Source organism: Chaetura pelagica, unplaced genomic scaffold (assembly GCF_000747805.2).
Source record: "Chaetura pelagica isolate M959 unplaced genomic scaffold, ChaPel_1.0 scaffold288, whole genome shotgun sequence".
Lineage (NCBI taxonomy): Eukaryota > Metazoa > Chordata > Aves > Apodiformes > Apodidae > Chaetura > Chaetura pelagica.
Window position 1 is genome coordinate 1164938 of NW_009954190.1, and position 18593 is coordinate 1183530.

At 38.7% G+C, this 18593-nt stretch overlaps 2 protein-coding genes across 2 annotated transcripts in view; both read left to right on the forward strand.

Moving 5' to 3' along the window:
• The window catches only part of OSBPL8 (oxysterol binding protein-like 8), a 55489-nt gene extending 40605 nt beyond the window's left edge, over window positions 1–14884 (forward strand). The window contains exons 9-22 of the mRNA XM_010003065.1: window positions 2541–2775; window positions 3596–3780; window positions 4557–4638; window positions 5314–5412; window positions 5839–5935; window positions 6273–6371; window positions 7826–7923; window positions 9159–9248; window positions 9810–9946; window positions 10272–10457; window positions 13025–13112; window positions 13516–13618; window positions 14091–14196; window positions 14453–14884. Of these exons, the coding sequence (XP_010001367.1) occupies window positions 2541–2775; window positions 3596–3780; window positions 4557–4638; window positions 5314–5412; window positions 5839–5935; window positions 6273–6371; window positions 7826–7923; window positions 9159–9248; window positions 9810–9946; window positions 10272–10457; window positions 13025–13112; window positions 13516–13618; window positions 14091–14196; window positions 14453–14588 (1741 nt within the window). The 3' untranslated portion in view covers window positions 14589–14884. The remainder of the gene's footprint in view (window positions 1–2540; window positions 2776–3595; window positions 3781–4556; window positions 4639–5313; window positions 5413–5838; window positions 5936–6272; window positions 6372–7825; window positions 7924–9158; window positions 9249–9809; window positions 9947–10271; window positions 10458–13024; window positions 13113–13515; window positions 13619–14090; window positions 14197–14452) is intronic.
• Window positions 14727–18593, forward strand: part of BBS10 (Bardet-Biedl syndrome 10) — a 6221-nt gene continuing 2354 nt past the window's right edge. The window contains exon 1 of the mRNA XM_010003073.1: window positions 14727–14773. Coding sequence (XP_010001375.1) covers window positions 14727–14773 — 47 coding nt within the window. The remainder of the gene's footprint in view (window positions 14774–18593) is intronic.

Here is an 18593-nt window from a genome sequence, read left to right on the forward strand (position 1 = left end):
CGGTTACCGCCAAACCTGTCAGCGTTTCTGAGACGGAAACTGTAAGAGAGACTCGCTGACCGAGAAATCTTTTATCTCTTAATCTTTCTCTGCGTTCTTTTTCCCCGGGCGAAAATAACCAGCCACGTTCACAAACGCGCACCTCGTCTAGTCTGTGTGGGGAAACCTTCGGGCTCTCTGCCCTCGCTGTCATCGTGTTTCTTCCTCTCTGCCGATTGCGTGTCGCGCTCAGGTCCCCAGTCCGCAAGTGCAAACGTTGTACACCCCACGTTTCATCTCCGGTGACCAGACGTGCATACCCAGCTCTGCCCCTCCCCACGCTCCGCCTTGTACAGCCGTGACATTAAAGCGGTGTTTCAAGCACACAGTCTCCGTGTTTGTGCTGGGGCGCGCGCACCTGAGCAGGGTTTGCGTTCTGCAGACACGCCCGGCGTAGCCAGCCCGTCCCAAACCTGGGCCGGGACACTGGGAAATGAAAAACCAGCCACCTGGGGCTATTCCTCCTCTAATTAAGGTGAGGAGAGGGGGCGACCCGTGATTCGACTCAAGTTTTTCTAGCCCAGGTCGAACTCAGACTGCAACACCATCTTCCAAAGGTCTTGAAAGTCTGGGCAGGGCCCCTCTGGAAGCTTGCTGTCCTTGTTTTGGTTCACAAGGGTGTGAGGGAAACCCAGGAAACTACAGGCTTGTTAGTTTCACCTCAGTACCTGAAAAAATTATGGGGAAGATCATACTGGGTGCTCTTAAAAGACATGTGAAGAATCATGTCCATCAGGCACAATCTACATGGGTTCACAAAGAGAAAGCCCTGTTTAAACTGATTAGATATCCTTCTATCAGGCTGAGAGATCAGCCTGGAGAGGAGACGACTCTGGAGAGACCTCATAGCAGCCTTCCAGTATCTGAGGGGACCTACAGGAAAGTTGGGGAGGGACTTTTTTCAAGGGCTTGTAGCGAGAGGACAAGGGGTAATGGATTAAAACTGCAAGAGGGTAGATTTAGGTGAGACATTAAGAAGAAATTCTTTAGTGTGAGGGTGGTGAGACACAGGAACAGGTTGTACAAGGAGGTTGCGGAAGTCTCATCCTTGGAAGTGTTCAAGGCCAGGCTGGATGGGGCTCTGAGCAGCCTGGTCTAGTGGGAGGTGTCCCTGCCCATGCAGGGGGGTTGGAACTTGATGATCTTTAAGGTCCCTTCCATCCCAAAGCACTCTGTGATTCTACAATAAGGTCTCCCAGTGAGTGGGTGTAGTTTTTCTGGATTTTAGTAAGGCTTTTGATAACTGTCCTTCACAGCATCCTTCAGGACATGTTGTCCAGCTTTATGATGAGCAGCTTCATGTTGTGCTGGGTAGATAACTGGCTGAACAACAGGGCTTAAAGTGTTGTAGTGAATGGGGCTACATCTGGCTGGTGACCACTCAAGTCACCAGCACTGCTCCTCAGAGCTCAGTCCTAGGGACTCCTCTGTTCAGTATTTCCATCAGTGACCTGAACACAAGAGTTGAATGCATGATTAACCAGTTTGCTGACAGTACCAAACTTGGCGGTGCTGTTGAGTCTCTTAAGGAATGAGAGGCCTTGCAGAGAGATCTAGGTAGATTGAAGCATTGAACAATCATCAGTGGCATGAAATTTAAGAAGAATAAATGCTGGATTCTGCACCTGGGACAGAGTAACACCGGACACAAGAATAAATTGGGAGAGGAGTGGCTGGAGGGCAGCCCTGCAGAAAGGGCTCTACATGAGTCAGCAGTGTGTCTTAGTAGCCAGGAGGGCAACCAACATCCTGGAGTGCACCAAACACAGCATAACCAGCCAGCCAAAAGCTTTGTTGGTGTCGAGTCACCTTGAGTACTGTGTGCAGTCCTGGGCACCACACTATAAGAAGAATGTGAAGATCCTTGAATGCTTCCAGAGGAAGGCAACATAGCTGGTGAAAGGACTGGAAGGAATTTCCTATGAGGAGTGTCTGAGGACTTCAGGTGTCCAGTTTGGAGAAAAGGAGACTGAGGGGTGACCTCATTGCTCTTTACAGCTTACTGAGTAGGGGAAGTGGATGTGGAGGTGCTGATCTGTTCTCCTTGCTATCCAGGGATAGGATGCGTGGGAGCGGTTCAGAGCTATGCCAGGGGAGGTTTAAGAGTGGACATTAGGAAATGTTTATTTGCTGAGAGGGTGTTCAAATGCTAGAACAGGCTTCCTAGAGAGGTGGTTGATGTCCCAAGCCTGTCAGTGTTTGAGACATTTGGACAATGTCCTAATAACATCATTTAACTTGGTCAGCCCTGAATTAATCAGGCAGTGGGACTAGAAGACATCCTTGTACATCCTTTCCAATGGTACTATTCTGAGCTTGGTGCATTGGACAGTTCGGTGACAGGAGTACATCCTGTATTTTTCCAGTGAAGCTAGTTTACATTGCTGCCAGATCAGGTTGGATACTGGCAATTTTTAGTGTGTGTTTTATTAAGATCCTGGTTTGGAAACAGGAAAGTATTGTGTGATGTTGAAGATTTTTGTAACCTTTATTTTTTGTAGGTTAAATGACAGTGAAATTGAAAGGCATCACTTTAAAGATCAAGATATGTACTCTGACAAATCTGATAAGGAAAATGACCATGACCACGAGGAATCTGATAATGATGGATTAGGGAAGAGCGAGGAAAGCGATAGCGACACATCGGAGCGACAGGACGATTCTTACGTTGATCCAGAACCAATCGATATCAAGGAAACTACTTATTTAGAACAGAGTCCTGAAGAACTTGGGGAGGTAAAAGTTCTGTTGATGTAGTGAGTAAGCAGCGTCTTCAAACAGAAAGCCGATATTTTAGAGGTCAGACTGAGTTGAAAGATGAGTTGCAGGATTTGCTTTCATATTTTCAGCAATAATGGGGGAAGAGCTTCTGTTCATCCATGTTCTGCTCTGCTTTGCCACTGTTGCATTTGTGCCTGAGGTTTTGACAGAGATAATGAGATTATCTAGAACATTGTTCTGACAGAAAGTGCTCAGCTTGAAGGGCTACCTGCAGCAGAAGCAGACCATGTCTACCCATCCTTTTGGTTTAATTTCTGTTTGGTTTCGTTAACTTCTGTTTTTTTCTTCAAGTAAAAATCTTCCAGTTGAAGTTGAATTTACCCCTATGTAGTGGTTTTCCTTAACCACTGATACTGCTACCTGATCAAGGCAGTGAAAATCATAAATGTGGCAGCTTTCTTGGTGAGGAAAAGTTGGTATAAGGAACAGCCTTTTGCTATATCAGTCTGGCTTGAGAACACAGGATAATGTACTTGATGCCTAGGAAAGGACTAAGGGGGGATTTCTGAACAAAATTCTACTTCACGTATTTCTGTTTTAGGGCTGATGCAAATTAATGCAGTTTTTAATGCTGAATAGTATATCTTTCATACTGCATTGAAGGTATAAGTGCATTTAGAGATGCTTGATGTTTCTCCCATAGTTTCAATTTCTATGATTTGTTCATTTTAATTATCTGTTTTGTGTTCTCATTGCATCCTTAGAATGTGTTTTCCTTTCTTCTGGAGGATTATTTTCTTTGTCCTTTCTGTAAGCAGTTTTTTGTTCATGCTAGGCTGGGGAAGCTGCTCAGACAGAAGTTGTGTCAGAAGAAAACAAAAGTCTGATCTGGACACTGCTGAAGCAAGTCCGGCCGGGAATGGACTTGTCCAAGGTTGTACTGCCTACATTTATCTTGGAACCTCGTTCTTTCCTGGACAAGCTGTCTGATTACTACTACCATGCAGACTTTCTGTCTGAGTGAGTCAATGCTATCTCTAGTTTTCATTCTTACAATTTTTTAAAATAAAATGCGGTAACTGTATACTAAAAAGTTTGGCCCAGTGTACTTAATTTCATAGACTGCTTCGAGTTTGACAATATATCAGTTTTCAGATACCCTTGTTTTCTGAAAGCTAACTCCCTGAGAGCTCATATTGTACATGTTGAAGTCTGGCCCCTCTTAGTGAAAGCAATTGTGTCGTAGACATTTCTGATATAGCTTTTGGAAACTGATTAGAAGACTTCTCACAATTAGTATATATATATATGTATTTATTTTTTTTTTTTCTCTGGTGGCATTATTTAAGTTGGTAAAACAGTACCAGTTAACCTTTTAAATACAGTGTTAGGTTTCATTCAGTTTTATAGGTGCGTGCTCAAACGTAGTTAACATATTAAGGACAGTAATTTTAAATGTTATTCAACAATAAGTTCTGTACATGAAGAGGCTAGTTTTCTAAAGCAGTACCTTTTAAAAATGGAAGAATTTCAGTGGGGGTGGAACAGAATTAAATGTTACAAAGAACAAACTCGATTATGGAAATACCATTTCTGATTTTTTTGTTTTATTTCCTTTTTTACATAATTATTTGAAAATCTGACTTGATTTAATCTAATAAGGCTGAAAAGTTTACAGTACTGCAAATCACAAAACTTTTGCTTTAGTCAGCTCCTAGATACAAGATAACAATTGATAGCATGTTATAACTGAAACAATATTGATATTTGATCTGTCTGTTCTGTTTGTTTCATAGAGCTGCTCTTGAAGAGAATGCCTACAACCGCATGAAAAAAGTAGTGAAGTGGTATTTGTCAGGGTTCTACAAAAAGCCAAAGGTGTTCTCTCGCATATTATTTTGTTTTTACTTTTGTCATTGTGTCTAGTTTGAGGGTTGAGGGATGCGTCAGTGGAAGTTTTGGGTTTTAAATTATATAGTTCAGCATTTTTTAAAAGCAAGGTTAAGTTTTCAGTATTTATACAAATACATTTTGGTCCCTAGCTGTGCTCAAAATAGACTATATTCAATAGGGGTTTTTTCTTCTTGGAGCAGAAGTTGGACTAAACTTTTGTGATGAAGTCCAGCCAGTTTTATGTTTCCTATTCTTAAGTGATAACATGCTGGAGTCAGAGGAGTAAAATTTCCACTACTTCATTTAGCTTTACACTGAGTATTCCTTATAGTCATTTTGGCGGGAAACAGTATTTAAATAAGAAAGTGCTGACTGCCTAATCTCAGGCAAAATGTCTGTAATAATTCTCCTATTATATTCTGTTTGTTCTTATGTGTAGCCTGGAATAGTTCAGCAAAAATAATAAATCTATGCAGATTTCCTTAGCATGAAGAGCAGAGTAACTGAGCATCATATTCAAACAATGAAATGGAGTACAGTGTGCTTCAGCATATCTATTGTGACTTTTCTGTGTGTGTGTCTTTGGTGACAGACTGATAACGTATTTTGTAAGTTCTGTTCCTGCATTGTATAGTTACTTTCTGTTCTGTTTCCGCTTAGGGACTAAAAAAGCCGTACAATCCTATACTTGGTGAGACTTTCCGCTGCATGTGGATTCATCCAAGGACAAACAGCAAGACTTTTTACATTGCAGAACAGGTAGCTGAAATAACTGCAACAAGTATTTTGAAGAAGAATAGATGTACCACATTTTTGTTCTAGAGAAATGGTGTGGCAGTTTCAGAAAATGTATTTAAATATATGAATAGTATCCTAAAAGCTCTCCTGATCAGCACAGGTTCTTTTACAGATGTCTCTTTTTGTGTCTTCCTAGAGAGACAGAGAGAAAGGTGTTTTGAGCATTTCTGTTTCCTCTTCTACCTGTAAAAGTTAGGAACTAGTTTTCTTAAGTTTTGAAATTGAGGAAGAATGTTTGCTTGATCTTTATCTTTACAGATTATAGTCACATTTCACATATATTGACTGTATTTTATTCTCTGCAGCTGGAATTTTTACATTGTCACTATTAGTTCAAGGTTTTTACTATGTTGCATGTTCTTTTATTTTATTTTTTTTCCCCAACAGGTATCCCATCATCCTCCAATATCTGCCTTCTATGTTAGCAACCGCAAGGATGGTTTTTGCCTTAGTGGTAGCATTCTGGCCAAATCCAAGTTCTATGGTAAATAATGGGATTTTTTTGGTTGTACCTTTATTGAGGAGTGTAAGATCAGTACAAGTGAGCCATGTTTTGTGGATGAAAGAAAGTCATTACAAGAATCAAATTTTATCATTGTAGTATGATTTCCATTTTTTGCCACTGGTCTTCAGAATTTTAATTTCTGGTTTTGCAGTATTTTAATTTTTGATTGGAGGTGTGTATTGTAGTGACTTCACTAGACAGAATAGATTGCAATGCTTAGTATACTGATGTTCTTAGTTTTATTACTCAGTTATTAGGAAATGTTGACTGTTGTTTTGCATGGGTAGAAATGTGCTTTCCTGTCTTTGAATTTCAGGGAACTCATTATCTGCCATATTAGATGGAGAAGGACGGCTAACATTCCTGAATAGAGGAGAAGATTATGTAATGACAATGCCATATGCTCATTGTAAAGGTAGTGGGGTTTTTTCTTTCTCTCAGTGGCAAAGTTATGAGAACAGAAATTTATTATTCTCAACAGGTCATTATGCTAAATAGTGTGTTGTGTTGGATTCAAGCTTTCGTTTTAGAAGAATGTTCTCAATGTTGGCAATAGTGGTGGCTTTAGGCTTCCACATATTTTATCAGGAGAAAAACACATCTACTGTTTAAGGCATGATCTGCTTTTTTATCATGGAAATGGATTTTTTTCATAAATACTAAGAGCATATATATATATAACTATCTGTCGTACATGACAGTAATTTGCTGTTTGAGTTGCTTTTTTTAAAGAACAGTTTTGAGCTGGTCCAGTATTTTCCTCTTGTAAACATAAAAGGCAATCACTCTCTGATTTCAGTGTAAATCATCACCATTTGTCTTTAGTTTCACTATGAGAAGCCAGTCAGTAGCTTGTAAATATTTCTAGAAGGTCAGCAGCAGTACAAAATATATTGCAGAGTTGCTGATTTTTAAACTGTTCCCTACTCACTTGGGTATACCTACCCATATGTTCTCTGCCAAAATTCTCTTTTAGAAGCCTTGTAGTCAGCAACTGTAATAATTTCTTCATTTGAGATCTATGAAAATTAATTAGCAACATTGGGTAATTTTACATTAGTTTTGTATGCTCTTCTCTCTCCATTGGTGCAAAGATCCTTTTAATATTCTGATGGATTTTTAAAATATGTATAAATAATACTTAACAACTGAAAAGCACACAACATACATTTAAGTCAAACAGGAAGAGGGAGATAGGTGTGAATAATAAACCTGATAGGGAGAAATGCAGAAGAATATGCCGGGAAGGAGAATGGGCATGGTGAAAAAAAATGTATTTGCACATGCATTCAGTGTATGTAAAATATATTCAGTGTTTCAAATGCTGGATTGCAAGGGGAGAGACAGTAATAATGGGAAAGAAAGTGTGTTCAGCGTTGTCAACTTTGTGCTTCCAGAAGTTTTTAGAGGTGATTAGAGTTGTCTTATGTTGGTTGTCTATTATTGTCTTCATCTTTAGTCTTACTGTACATACTACTTCTGTTCAAGTGATGTTTTTCTTTGCTGAGTTTGTTGTAGTTATTTTCATGTTTTAACCTCAAAGTTTTCCCTCCTCCAATCATCTCCAATAAGACTAAATAGTATCCTTGCTGCAGCCAGCAGTATATGCTGCCAAAGATATGTCTTAATAAACAGTTCTTCCTGCTTATCTGTAATGTAGTTTGATCTTTTTGTTTCTGTTTGGTTATCTTATTTGGTAGAAAGATCATGCTTATCGTTAGGAAAGGTCATCTGAAATGTCATCTGATACTTTTCCTCTGGTGCAGACACATTTACTCTAGGAGTTGTGCCCAAAGAAGTTAGTGATTTTGTCTTGTTTAGTTACAAGCATCCAATGTAGCTTTTTCTTTCTTTTTTCTTCTCTTGCAGGAATTCTTTATGGCACAATGACCTTAGAGCTTGGGGGAACAGTCAGCATCACCTGTGAGAAAACTGGCTACAGTGCAGCAATTGAATTCAAACTCAAGGTTAATAAATGCTGCAAGTGGGCACAAGGAGGAGAATGCATGTATAATGATAATTTAAAAGAAAAATAGTATTGGGTCACTCCTTAGATTCAATCTGATATTGAATATTTAATTGTCTTTTGCAACACTGAGAAATTAATTTTAATTGCTACATATCCACTGTGTGTATCTTTTAATTGCTACATATCCAGCTGTGTATCTTGTATCTAGCAAATAGTGATTTATTTATTTTTAATTATGATTATTTTTTGAAAGGAATTATATTGTCATATATAGAGTGTTGTCTTCATCTCTGGTAACAACAGATGCAAACTTTGCTAAGCTGTATGAATCTTAAGAACAGTGGTAGTGAGGAAAAAGCACACTGTTGTTAATATACTGTGGTGATTTTTAATTCTCTAAAAATGTTCACACTCTTTAAACTCCCAAAGAGCCCTTGCAGGAGAACTCAGACCCAGGTTCCCCTCTTCTGTCATGACAGTTGCTCATGACACCTTGAAAAAAGATGATGTGCAAAGGCCTTGGTTAACATTTAGATCAGTCTGATGTCCAGTGCTAAGCAACAATATTCATGGGCTATTTTTATTTGCCACTCACAAAAGTTAAATGAAGGTTTCTAAGCTACTTACAGACGGCTTGCTCTTCTGAAATACACCATCTTTGAGGCAGAAACTGATTTAAAGTTGAACAAATAGTTAAGAGGTGTGCATGTGGAGAAGGAAACTGTGTTCAGTTGAAATTATAGTGGAAACACAGAAGTTAGAAGGCTGTGTTAATTGATATTTTGCCTCATCAGCCCACAGGATACATGTGCAGGCTATCAAAAAGGCTGAAGAAGATCCATAGCAATCATTTTTGTTGCTGCTTCTGCAACAGTTAATCTCTAGGAGCAAATGGTCCTTGGCAAAGTGCTGAATTTAGTGTAGCAAATGACAGTTTCCTTCAAGGTATCATTGTGTCACTGTTTTCTGTATTATTTTCCATTTTCTTTCCACATTTCTGTGAAGATGCTTTTGTTCAGCAAATCTTTTCTGAAAGTACAGCACAGGAGAACAATTTATTGTGGTTTTAGACTTTGTTTTGGGGATTAAATAGGCAGAAGTTATAATATTAAAAGCCATCAGGGCTGTTTACATCGCATTACCTAAATGCATGTTTTTTCTTAACACTAAACATAAGTGCAAAAATAATTTGCTATTAAAACAAGCATGAAAACATTTATTTTTGTTTTGCAGCCTTTCTTGGGTAACAACGACAGTGTTAACCAAATATCAGGGAAAATTAAGCTTGGCAAAGAAGTTCTGGCAATTTTGGAGGGTCACTGGGTAAGTAGTGAGTGATGGTGTTTTATAATTTCTGGCTGGTATTTTCAACAGGTGAGAATAGCACTTAGCTGCAAAAAAGACTCAAGATTATTAAAAAAAAGTTGATTGCCACTTTTATAGAAAGACAGTTATAAAAAAAATACAGATTCAACATATTTGCAGCTGTTAAAAGGTGGGAGGGTTGTGCACATTTGGGTAGTTGGTGAAGAAAATATATTTCCGCTTGTGAAATATTTGTTGTTTATGTTGTAGTACTATGAAGAATTGTTATGGCATCAGCATTAAGTATTTAAACTTGTTTCAGTTCTGGTGAGATTACACTGCCTCCACTGTTTTTGGCTGTGGTAATGGTTCTGTTGCATATCTCTCTGTTCCAAGTTGGAGCTAGCACAGAATGCAGAAACTGAATTTTAAAGTTAGCACATCTAATATTCTTAGCTGTGTGCATCCAAAAGAAAATAAATTCTTGTTACAATAAAATTGCTTATTCCTCCCTTTTGTATTATTTTGACACTCTTTGAGATTATTACAGTTAAGGTAACTAAATTATGTATATTACAGGACAGTGAAGTTACTATTAGTGACAAGAAGACAGGTATTTCGGAGATATTCTGGAACCCAACATCTGAAATCAAGCAGCGTAGATTACCTAGATACACGGTGAAGTTTGAAGAGCAAGATGACTTTGAGTCAGAGAAGTAAGTTTTCTTTAGAACCATGTATAATGATTTTAACAAAATAAAACTCAAAATCTCCAAATTATTAACAAATTATGATTTATTACTTTCCTATGTTTGCTGATAGTGGCCTGTAAAGTGAGAAAGCAGCACCATGCAATACAAGATCATTGTTTCAAACCTTGCTGTCGTGGAAAGTCTTGATAGGAGTGTAGATAAATCTTATATTACAATATGGTAATATTTTATTAGAGGTTGATCCCTTTACTTAGCCTATAATTTAAAAAAATGCTTGCAATTATTTCTGTCAACCAGATAGTAACTCTGTGTATTGCTCATTTGTCAGGCTTTGGCAACAAGTGACAAGAGCAATAAATAATAAAGACCAAACAGAAGCCACTCATGAGAAATACATTCTGGAAGAAGCTCAGAGAAGGAGTGCCAAAGAGAGGAAACTTAAGGGTGAAGAGTGGACATGCAAGTTGTTTGACCAGGATTCGGTCACTGGAGAATGGCACTACAAATACGCTGAGTGAGTCCTGGAGTGCTTGTAACATAAAGTGTTTGTTAAATGCTTGGTAGTGTCACTGAGCCCCATGCTGTGCTTTCAGATACATAGCTGAGTTCAAACTCATGAAATGCATGACACTACTGTGTTTCAATTAGTTAATTAATTAATTAAAATGTGTTTTAATATAATGCATTATTTTTTAGCTGAGCTTGGTAGGGCTTTCACCAAAGAGAGGATATGTTAATGTCATGTTGAAAAGGCAGTGCTTGCTAATGCAGCAACCTTGCTTCATGTAACACTGGCAATAGACTTTTTCTTTTTTACCTCCATGGTTTTGTACCTCCACAAGTCCAGGCTATGCTACAGAGTTTTTTGGGCATGGCACTTTGGGATGCTTTGTGCTCCTTTCCCTCTCTCCCCGAGACTGACCAGAGCTGTTGCACACATTTTTTCCAGACTGGAAAATATGCTACATATGGGAATACCAGCTGGAAATCAGAAAAGCCTGTGCTTAATCAAACTGAGCAATTTTATTTGTTATATGTTAAAATATATACAGGTTTACAACAGTGGTTAATGCTGGGACCCGGTGGCTCAGCTCATCTGTCAAATATGCCCCTACACATGAGTGTTTCTGAAGCTCTTTCACATCACATGAGTGTTTGTGAAGCTTTTTCTGTGATCACTGGGATCAGAAGATGAAGATGCAGCTGCCTTTCCAACTGCTGGGAAGCATTCTTTATTTTCACCAACTCTTGAAAGAGTCAGCTTGGAGCTGAGCCCTTTCTTAGTGATGGTTTTCACAGAACACCCACATTTTCTCGATTCTTTTACAATACACAGAATGTTTCTATATTGCAAAGATTGTAGAAAATCCAAAGATTATATACTCCTGAGTTAAGTAATTCTGAAGCCATTGATGCTGGAAGTATATTCCCGTGGCTAAACCTGGGACACCTTCATGTTTCTGTACAAGAATAGCAACATTGAGGCAGTGGCCTAAGTGTATGTACAGGGGAAGAGTACAAGAATCCTCAGTACTCTTCATGTCTCCAGCAAGTTTGCAACCTGGAGATTTCCTGGAACCAAGCAGGGATTCTGTGTATTTTTGCAACTCTTAATAGATTTCTTTTCTGTATATTTTCTTGGTTTCCTCTGCAGTCTGTGCAGAGTTGTGCCACCCAAAGCATCCTGCAGCAGGGGCTCTGTGAAGCACCCTTTCTTGGTTTGAACCTTCTAGTCCTGTTGATTGCTCTTCCTGTTGGAAGAATTATGAATAGTACAGCTGAATTGACTGCCCATACTGTTGAACCTTGTGCAAAACTATCAGGAAAAATACTGCGCTTTAAATCTGTTAGACTATCCCCTGCAGCTTTTAAGACCTATCTTGTTAATCTGTGTTATTTGTTGTCTCCTTGGGGCCTTACAGTTCAAGGATGCACCATGGAAATTTTACTGTGTGCCAGAAAGGAGTCTGCACTGTCAGCAGTCCCTGGGAGAAATTTCTGTCTCCTTTTACTCATATAATGCCAGCTCACTACCTGATCCATATAGAGAGCAGTCTTTTATGCTTACTGGGAAAGCTGTGTTCACTGAGCTGTGGCATTTATTAAGGTATCTGGATTACGGATTTAGGTATCTGGATTACAGATACAAAAGACTTTTGGGAGAGCAATGCCTTGTCCTTACCCAATTACCTTAGATGACATTTAATTCAAGTAAGGTTAAGCCAAGATGTAAATGCAGGTCTATGTTCACAACATCTGAAGCAGCTACAAATGTTTTAAAACGCATAAAGGAGGAAATGAAAGGAAATCCATGCTTAATCTGCTCTCACTAAAGTTGTGCATCAGGATGATCTTCATGCAGCTGACTTAGAAGTTTCTATCCTGAAAAGGTGGGAATGTCTGTCTTTGCCTCTGGCTGCTTGTTGTTCTCCAGTGAGCTGTGTGTCTTCTGCTTGATTTTTTAAATTCTGTATCAACCTGTACCTGGAAAAGCACTCTTGGAAAATCTGAACAAGCAAACTGCATAGCTCATTATTGCCTCTTGAAACCAGTCTTTATACCATTAGCCACTTCGGGATGACAGCAGGTTTGAGGTGACTGATTCTTAACTTTACCTTCCTATTCTTAACCTCTGCTTTCTAGGCATCTTTTAAAAGAAAAACAACAAAACACAAAAAAGCACTCCAAAATAATAATAATTTGTAAAACCCTGTAATTTCCCTGTAGTTCTAAAATAGTAACTGTACATTAAGAAGAAAACTTCACCACGTTTGACATACGCATATCACTAGCCAAATAAATTAATAATTATATTGTTGGTTAATACAATAGCTTGTACTGTTACCAGCTGGATGATGGGTTGGCCTGGATAAGAAGTTTATTTTGTGGCTCTCTTGGCCCTTCAGTCTAGGACTGTGCTATAGTTTGAAGACAGGATTGCTTATTCCATGTCCAGCTTCTATGTAGGCAGAAAGAACTTTCACCTGTCCATAGCAAATACTTTCTGAGCAGGAAAATATTTCTGAAATAAGTTGCTGTACATAATTAATATAATTAACGAATTATATTCACTTTGTTTAGTACCAGACCGTGGGACCCTTTGAATGATATGATCCAATTTGAAAAAGATGGCACCATCCAAACTAAAGTTCGGCATCGGACACCGATGGTACGTTCCGGTTCTGTTAGCAGGTGCAGCAAGATCCAGGGACTTGTATGTGTTGCATTAAATGTATAGAGGTCATCAAAGCACTGGGAGTGATGGGAAATACTACTGCTATCCTACAGAAATGTGGTTTATCCAGTCCGTTGTCTTTCACTTCTGTGTTGGGTCCTAAGTGGTAGACATGGGTTGATCGGATAGGAATATAAAATATGCAAACTTGTTCTCAACAGTTTAATGTGTGTTTTCCATTAAATGAGAAGATGCACACATTTTAGGCTGCTTATACATCAAAAATTGTAACTTCAAGTTCTGTTAGATATTGTGCTTTTAAATATTACTGTTTGAATGTGCTGCTTTGCTACAGATCTGGTTGTCCAGAAGTAATTAATACATTCATCAATTGTAGGTGAATGTTCCAAAAATCAAACGAAAGCCAACCAGTCAGAAGAAAGGGGAGTGTGGTTTCTCATCCCCAGAGCCTGATAACCAGGATTCCTCTGGGAGTGAAGGTAGGAAAAGACATATGTATACAGAAATTATAAATTTATTAGGGAAATGGAGCTCTGTAGTCACATGGACTCGTCTTGATGCTTATATGATGAAATAATGCTAAAAATAATAATGAAAAAGTTTAATCCATTGTGAAGCTCTTTCTGGACAAACAAAAGAAGCAGAATGTCTTCTTTTGAATTGTTATAATTTCTAGGTTGGTATGTTGCTAGAAGGCAGATTTTTGTTGTTGATAATGCTTGCAGAAGTTAAACAATAAAGTGATTGCTGTCCTTCTGTGCTATAGGTAGCTCTGAAATAAAGCTTTAGTTTAGAAATAAAGTATAGAATAAATAAAGTTTATTAAAAAAGCTTAGTTAGGAAGCTTTCTCCTCATTTTTGCAACTGGTTGAGTTTTTCATTAGTACTTTGTTCCTTTTTTGACTTAGCAGTCACTTCAGTGAAATACAACTGGCTTTTGTATTTTTCTAGCACAACTTCTGAAGCATAATACAAGAATAAGGAAAAAAGGGGCAGACCTTGGTGAACTGCAGAGTGCCATTGAATCTATAAAGGAAACACAAGAAGACATTAAGAGGTAGTATTATATGAATTGCTTTAAAATGGTTTAGAGAATACTAATTTTTTAGCTTTTTTTCCATTGGAGACTGGTATGAATCTTTCTGCTTTAGAGCCTTGATGTCTTTAAAACTACCCTGCTTCCCCAGTGTTGATTGCTCAATGATGTTTCATAGTTTTCCTCAATAACTGTCTTGTGCAGGGAGCCCTAACATACTAGAAAATGCCAAGTTGTCCAGACTGTAATTTACAGGATATTATTTTTTATCTTGCAGAGACATTATGGCTCTACGAAATAGAGTCACTTCTAATTCACCACCTGTGGACTACCATTTCTTGCAGTTTAAGCACTATGTCTTCATTTTACTGATGGTTCTGCTGCAGCTTATCATTAATTTCTTGTTCAAATAGGAAGTGTGAACAAGGGCCTTTCGGAACTGGAATGATCGAACTCTTACTAGGGACCATATTTTTAGGTGGGACTTTAAATGATGCAATATTATCTAAGAGCCCTGTAGCATCCACTTACAGAACTTTGCCTCAGCCTCCATGGTTCAGAATCATACTCCCATCTACCCAGTGGAAGTAAGAACTGCGTAAGTGCCAGTACACTCTTGCTCCTGGTGTGTGCCTCTGTCCCACAGACATACGACATCAGCCTTGTGTTTTATATTATGTCACATGCTGTACTGATGAATCTTCATCACCGCACAGATGAAGTTAAAAATCTAGAGGTCAGACCCTGTAGGTAGGATGTGATTCCTGTTACCACAGAATGATAAACAAGCCTACTTTGTTACACTGAAACTTAGCATTTTTGTAACAGAGGAACTTTTGAAGTAGCCAACAGATTTTGTAAACGGCATTGGGTGTTTGGAAGTAAACTTTTGTTTAAGGTCAAACAAATACATGATCACGAGTGTCAGGAACTGGCGAGTACAAAGCTGAAGCCTTTGGGAATTCTGCAATGTAATGTCCTTGATTTGTTTTGGAAGTATGACAGTTTTTATCCTGAATTACTACAGTGGCTTGTAAGCCAGCTGTTTTATTTTTATAGTTTTAGAACTTCAGATTATTCATACAACCATTCCCGCATCTACTGTATAGAGCACATTTTTAACAGTACAGCACCCGGTAATGTACTGTCTTGGTCCACACTCTCTCATGAATTTCAAATGTCAAGGATTTATGGTGTGTTTGTAAGTCTAGAAAACCTACAGCTTTGAATTTACATTTGTGTATGGCCGTGTCACAGTACGCAGACAGACTGCTGATGCTAAGGCTCTTTCTTATTTTTGAAACAAAATGTGAAGATGCAAAGGTGTGCTTAGTATGTAGCTGGAGTTTATCCTCCCAAAAGGCAGACAATGGATAACAGAATTCGGGCATTGTCCTGAGTTCACTTGCAAATGAAAACGTGTGTTTACAAGAGGAAGGTCTTCAGAAATTGTGGGAGGGCTAACAACACACACACATGTCAGAGCAAATGAGAGCGAAATCCTGAGTCTGTCTTAAATCCCTGCAATATATACTACCTAACAGGACACACAGACACACCTATTCATTATGCTGTAGCCATACAGATTAATGTGAAGCTAAAGTTTCAACTGAAAAAACAGCGTTTTTAACATTTTGAATTGCACAAATATATGCATGCATAGAACTTGTAAAATTTCAGAAAAAAAACATTGTGCCAGTGTTTACCTGGTGAATTCTTTATGCCAGTCAAGCGTACCAAGTCAGAACGGGGCTGTAGTACTGTAAAGGCACTTAGCAACGCTGATGAGACAAGAGGAGGATGGGCGGCACAATGCAAAGGGCAGCCAAGTTTGCTTTCAGAGGATCTGCTCAGAAATCAAATCCGTCCCGGGCAGTGGAATAGTTCAAAGGTTACTCGTGGCTTTTTACTATAGCCTGGTTATCCCTCAGCCTCAGGCAGCCTTCCTGACTGTCCAGGTGATCTGCCTTTCTGTTCTGTATCAGTCATGCCCAGTGTTCAGTGAAAATTCTATTTGTTGCCTGTCAGTCTAGCTCATACATTCCTGTGGCTGACATACATCTTCACACACCTCCCCTTCTCTTTTACCTTTCCCTCCTTTTGGACCTCAGCTACATAAAACTTTATTGCTTAAGCAGTGAACTTCAGCTGATTTCTTACAACTTCCTATTAGCATAGTTTGGTCTTGAGTAATTTTCTGGCATGTGGTACCTTAACCAGAGTGATCTTGTACACATGGGCAAGACCAATCTAAAGCTGATGGAGTAAAATTTGTGAATATATGAAGTTCCTTGCCGTTATAAAAACATTAAAAAAATAAATAAATCCCTAAGTTAAGCATCCAAACAGCAGCTGAAGTTGTTAGTAATGTATAAAATGTCATAAAGAAACCAGAGTATAGCTTTAATTTTATGTTCTCTGCCTGGAATTTGGCCATTCATTATTGTATTCAGATGTCAAAGCTTTACCTGTCTTAAGATCCATTGCAAGCCTTTAAGCATACTCTGTACATGGGAGTAATACCAGAGGAAATGAGTGAGAATTTGGGCAATAACTTCAATCCCCTACAATAATACTTTGTTAATTTGAGGTGCTGAAACTTCTTGACTGATAGTTACAAGATTTTTTTATCTTCTTTGTAAATAAGAATGTCTTTCTGCCCTTTCATGTTGACTTTTTAATTACTTCTATTCAAGATCAGTTAATAACACAGTCTGCATGTATTTTTACCTGGACTGCATAGTAGTAACTGTGGATTTGACCCAGCTGGCTGGCAGTGCAGTGTTGGACAGGGTCAGACTAAACGGACAGTCCGTATCTGAAATTCATGCTCAACTCAAGATAAGTAGAAGACATAAACAGAGACAAAAATGCCTGTCCTTATTTTCCTTTTCAACTTAATTTTTAGAGTTTAATTCTGTTGTAAAAGTGATTTTAGTGATGGCCCAAGAAGGTAAAGTATGTATGATGGAACTTTTTGACAAGTAAAATTTGCAGACTTCTGCTTGACTGTAGCATTACATAACTTAAAGTCTAAAAAGTATATTGAAAACCTAGTGATTCCTGCTTTGCTAGGTTTTGTATGATATTCCCTCATATAAATAGAGCAAAGAAATTCCTTGTTTGATTTTTCCAGTACAGCTGGTCACAGGTGTGTACAAAGCCTTTTCTTCAGTGCATCACCATTGTCCTGTTCAATCCTGCTGTGTGGCTGATCTTGAATATTATGTACTTAATACTGAACCCTGCACATAGTTATAAAAACTAATTGTACAGTTTGCAGATGTTTGAGGACTGTGGCCTCTTCCTAGTTTTAAAGTTCAAAACAGCACTTGTTTTCCCATTTGATTTATAAACCTTGTTTTGTTTGGGTTTTCTTGTACAGGAAATATTTTCAGAATTTATTGCCATGTGGTTTTGTTGGTTTGGGTTTGTTTTGTTGTTTTCTTCAAATGTGTTCTAAGCCTTTAATTTGCCACCTAGGTACAGACTGCCTAGTTAGGTACAGATGACCCAAGGTAAGAATACACCATGTGAAATGTAGTAAGTACCACTTTCAGCCCTAGGTGATGTTTGTTGCATTTCATATGTGAATTTCTTTAAATAGTTGTCATTACTTAAGATTGTTTCCCCACCCAACCCACCAGTTAAATCTCGTAAATTATTTGAAAGGTTGTCCCATAAAATGTAGTGATGGTGGTTTCTTCCCCCCGTTATTTTGTTGTTGTTCACTGCCCTTCTGTGCCTTTGGGAGGTTTTTTTGGTTTGTTTTTTTTTGCTAGACTGGCGTTTATGAAACAGACTTTGGATTCAGTGTTTTGTATAGTTTCTTAACGGCTGTTGCTTTACCACTGTTTGTGTAAATAGCATAGAACAAGGATTCTGTACATCTGTAAGTTTTAACGATTGTTATTCCAAGGGTATCCCGAAATCACAGCAAATTTAGGAGCTATTCAAGTATTGTAAACAGTGCCTTTTTGATGGGTTTCTTGCTGTTCTCGAGATATGTAAAGAAGATTTGTCAAGTTTGTGCCATATGTAACATCTGACCTTTTGTGAGGGCTTTTGTGCTTGAAAACTTAACTTTCCTGCTTCATCAGACCCTGGGGGGTAGGAAATTAACTCTTAAAAGACATGAAATTATTCCCTCTTCTGGCCAGCGAGCCGTGAGCGGAGGATTTCTGTCGTTCGATACCAGGAAGCTGCAATACTTTGTTTGTGGTGTTACAGAAATAGCCATAACAGAACAGCCCCCTCACACACAGACTGTTCCGGCGCTTTGCCCAGGCCCCGCAGCGCAGCGGCCGCGGGCCGAGCCTTTCGTTTGACCAAGCGGGAAAGTTGAGTCTTCAAGCGCACCGAGCCCGGCCCGCGGGTTGTCCGGGGGTCTGAGCTGCGGGGGGGTCGGGGCCGCGCCC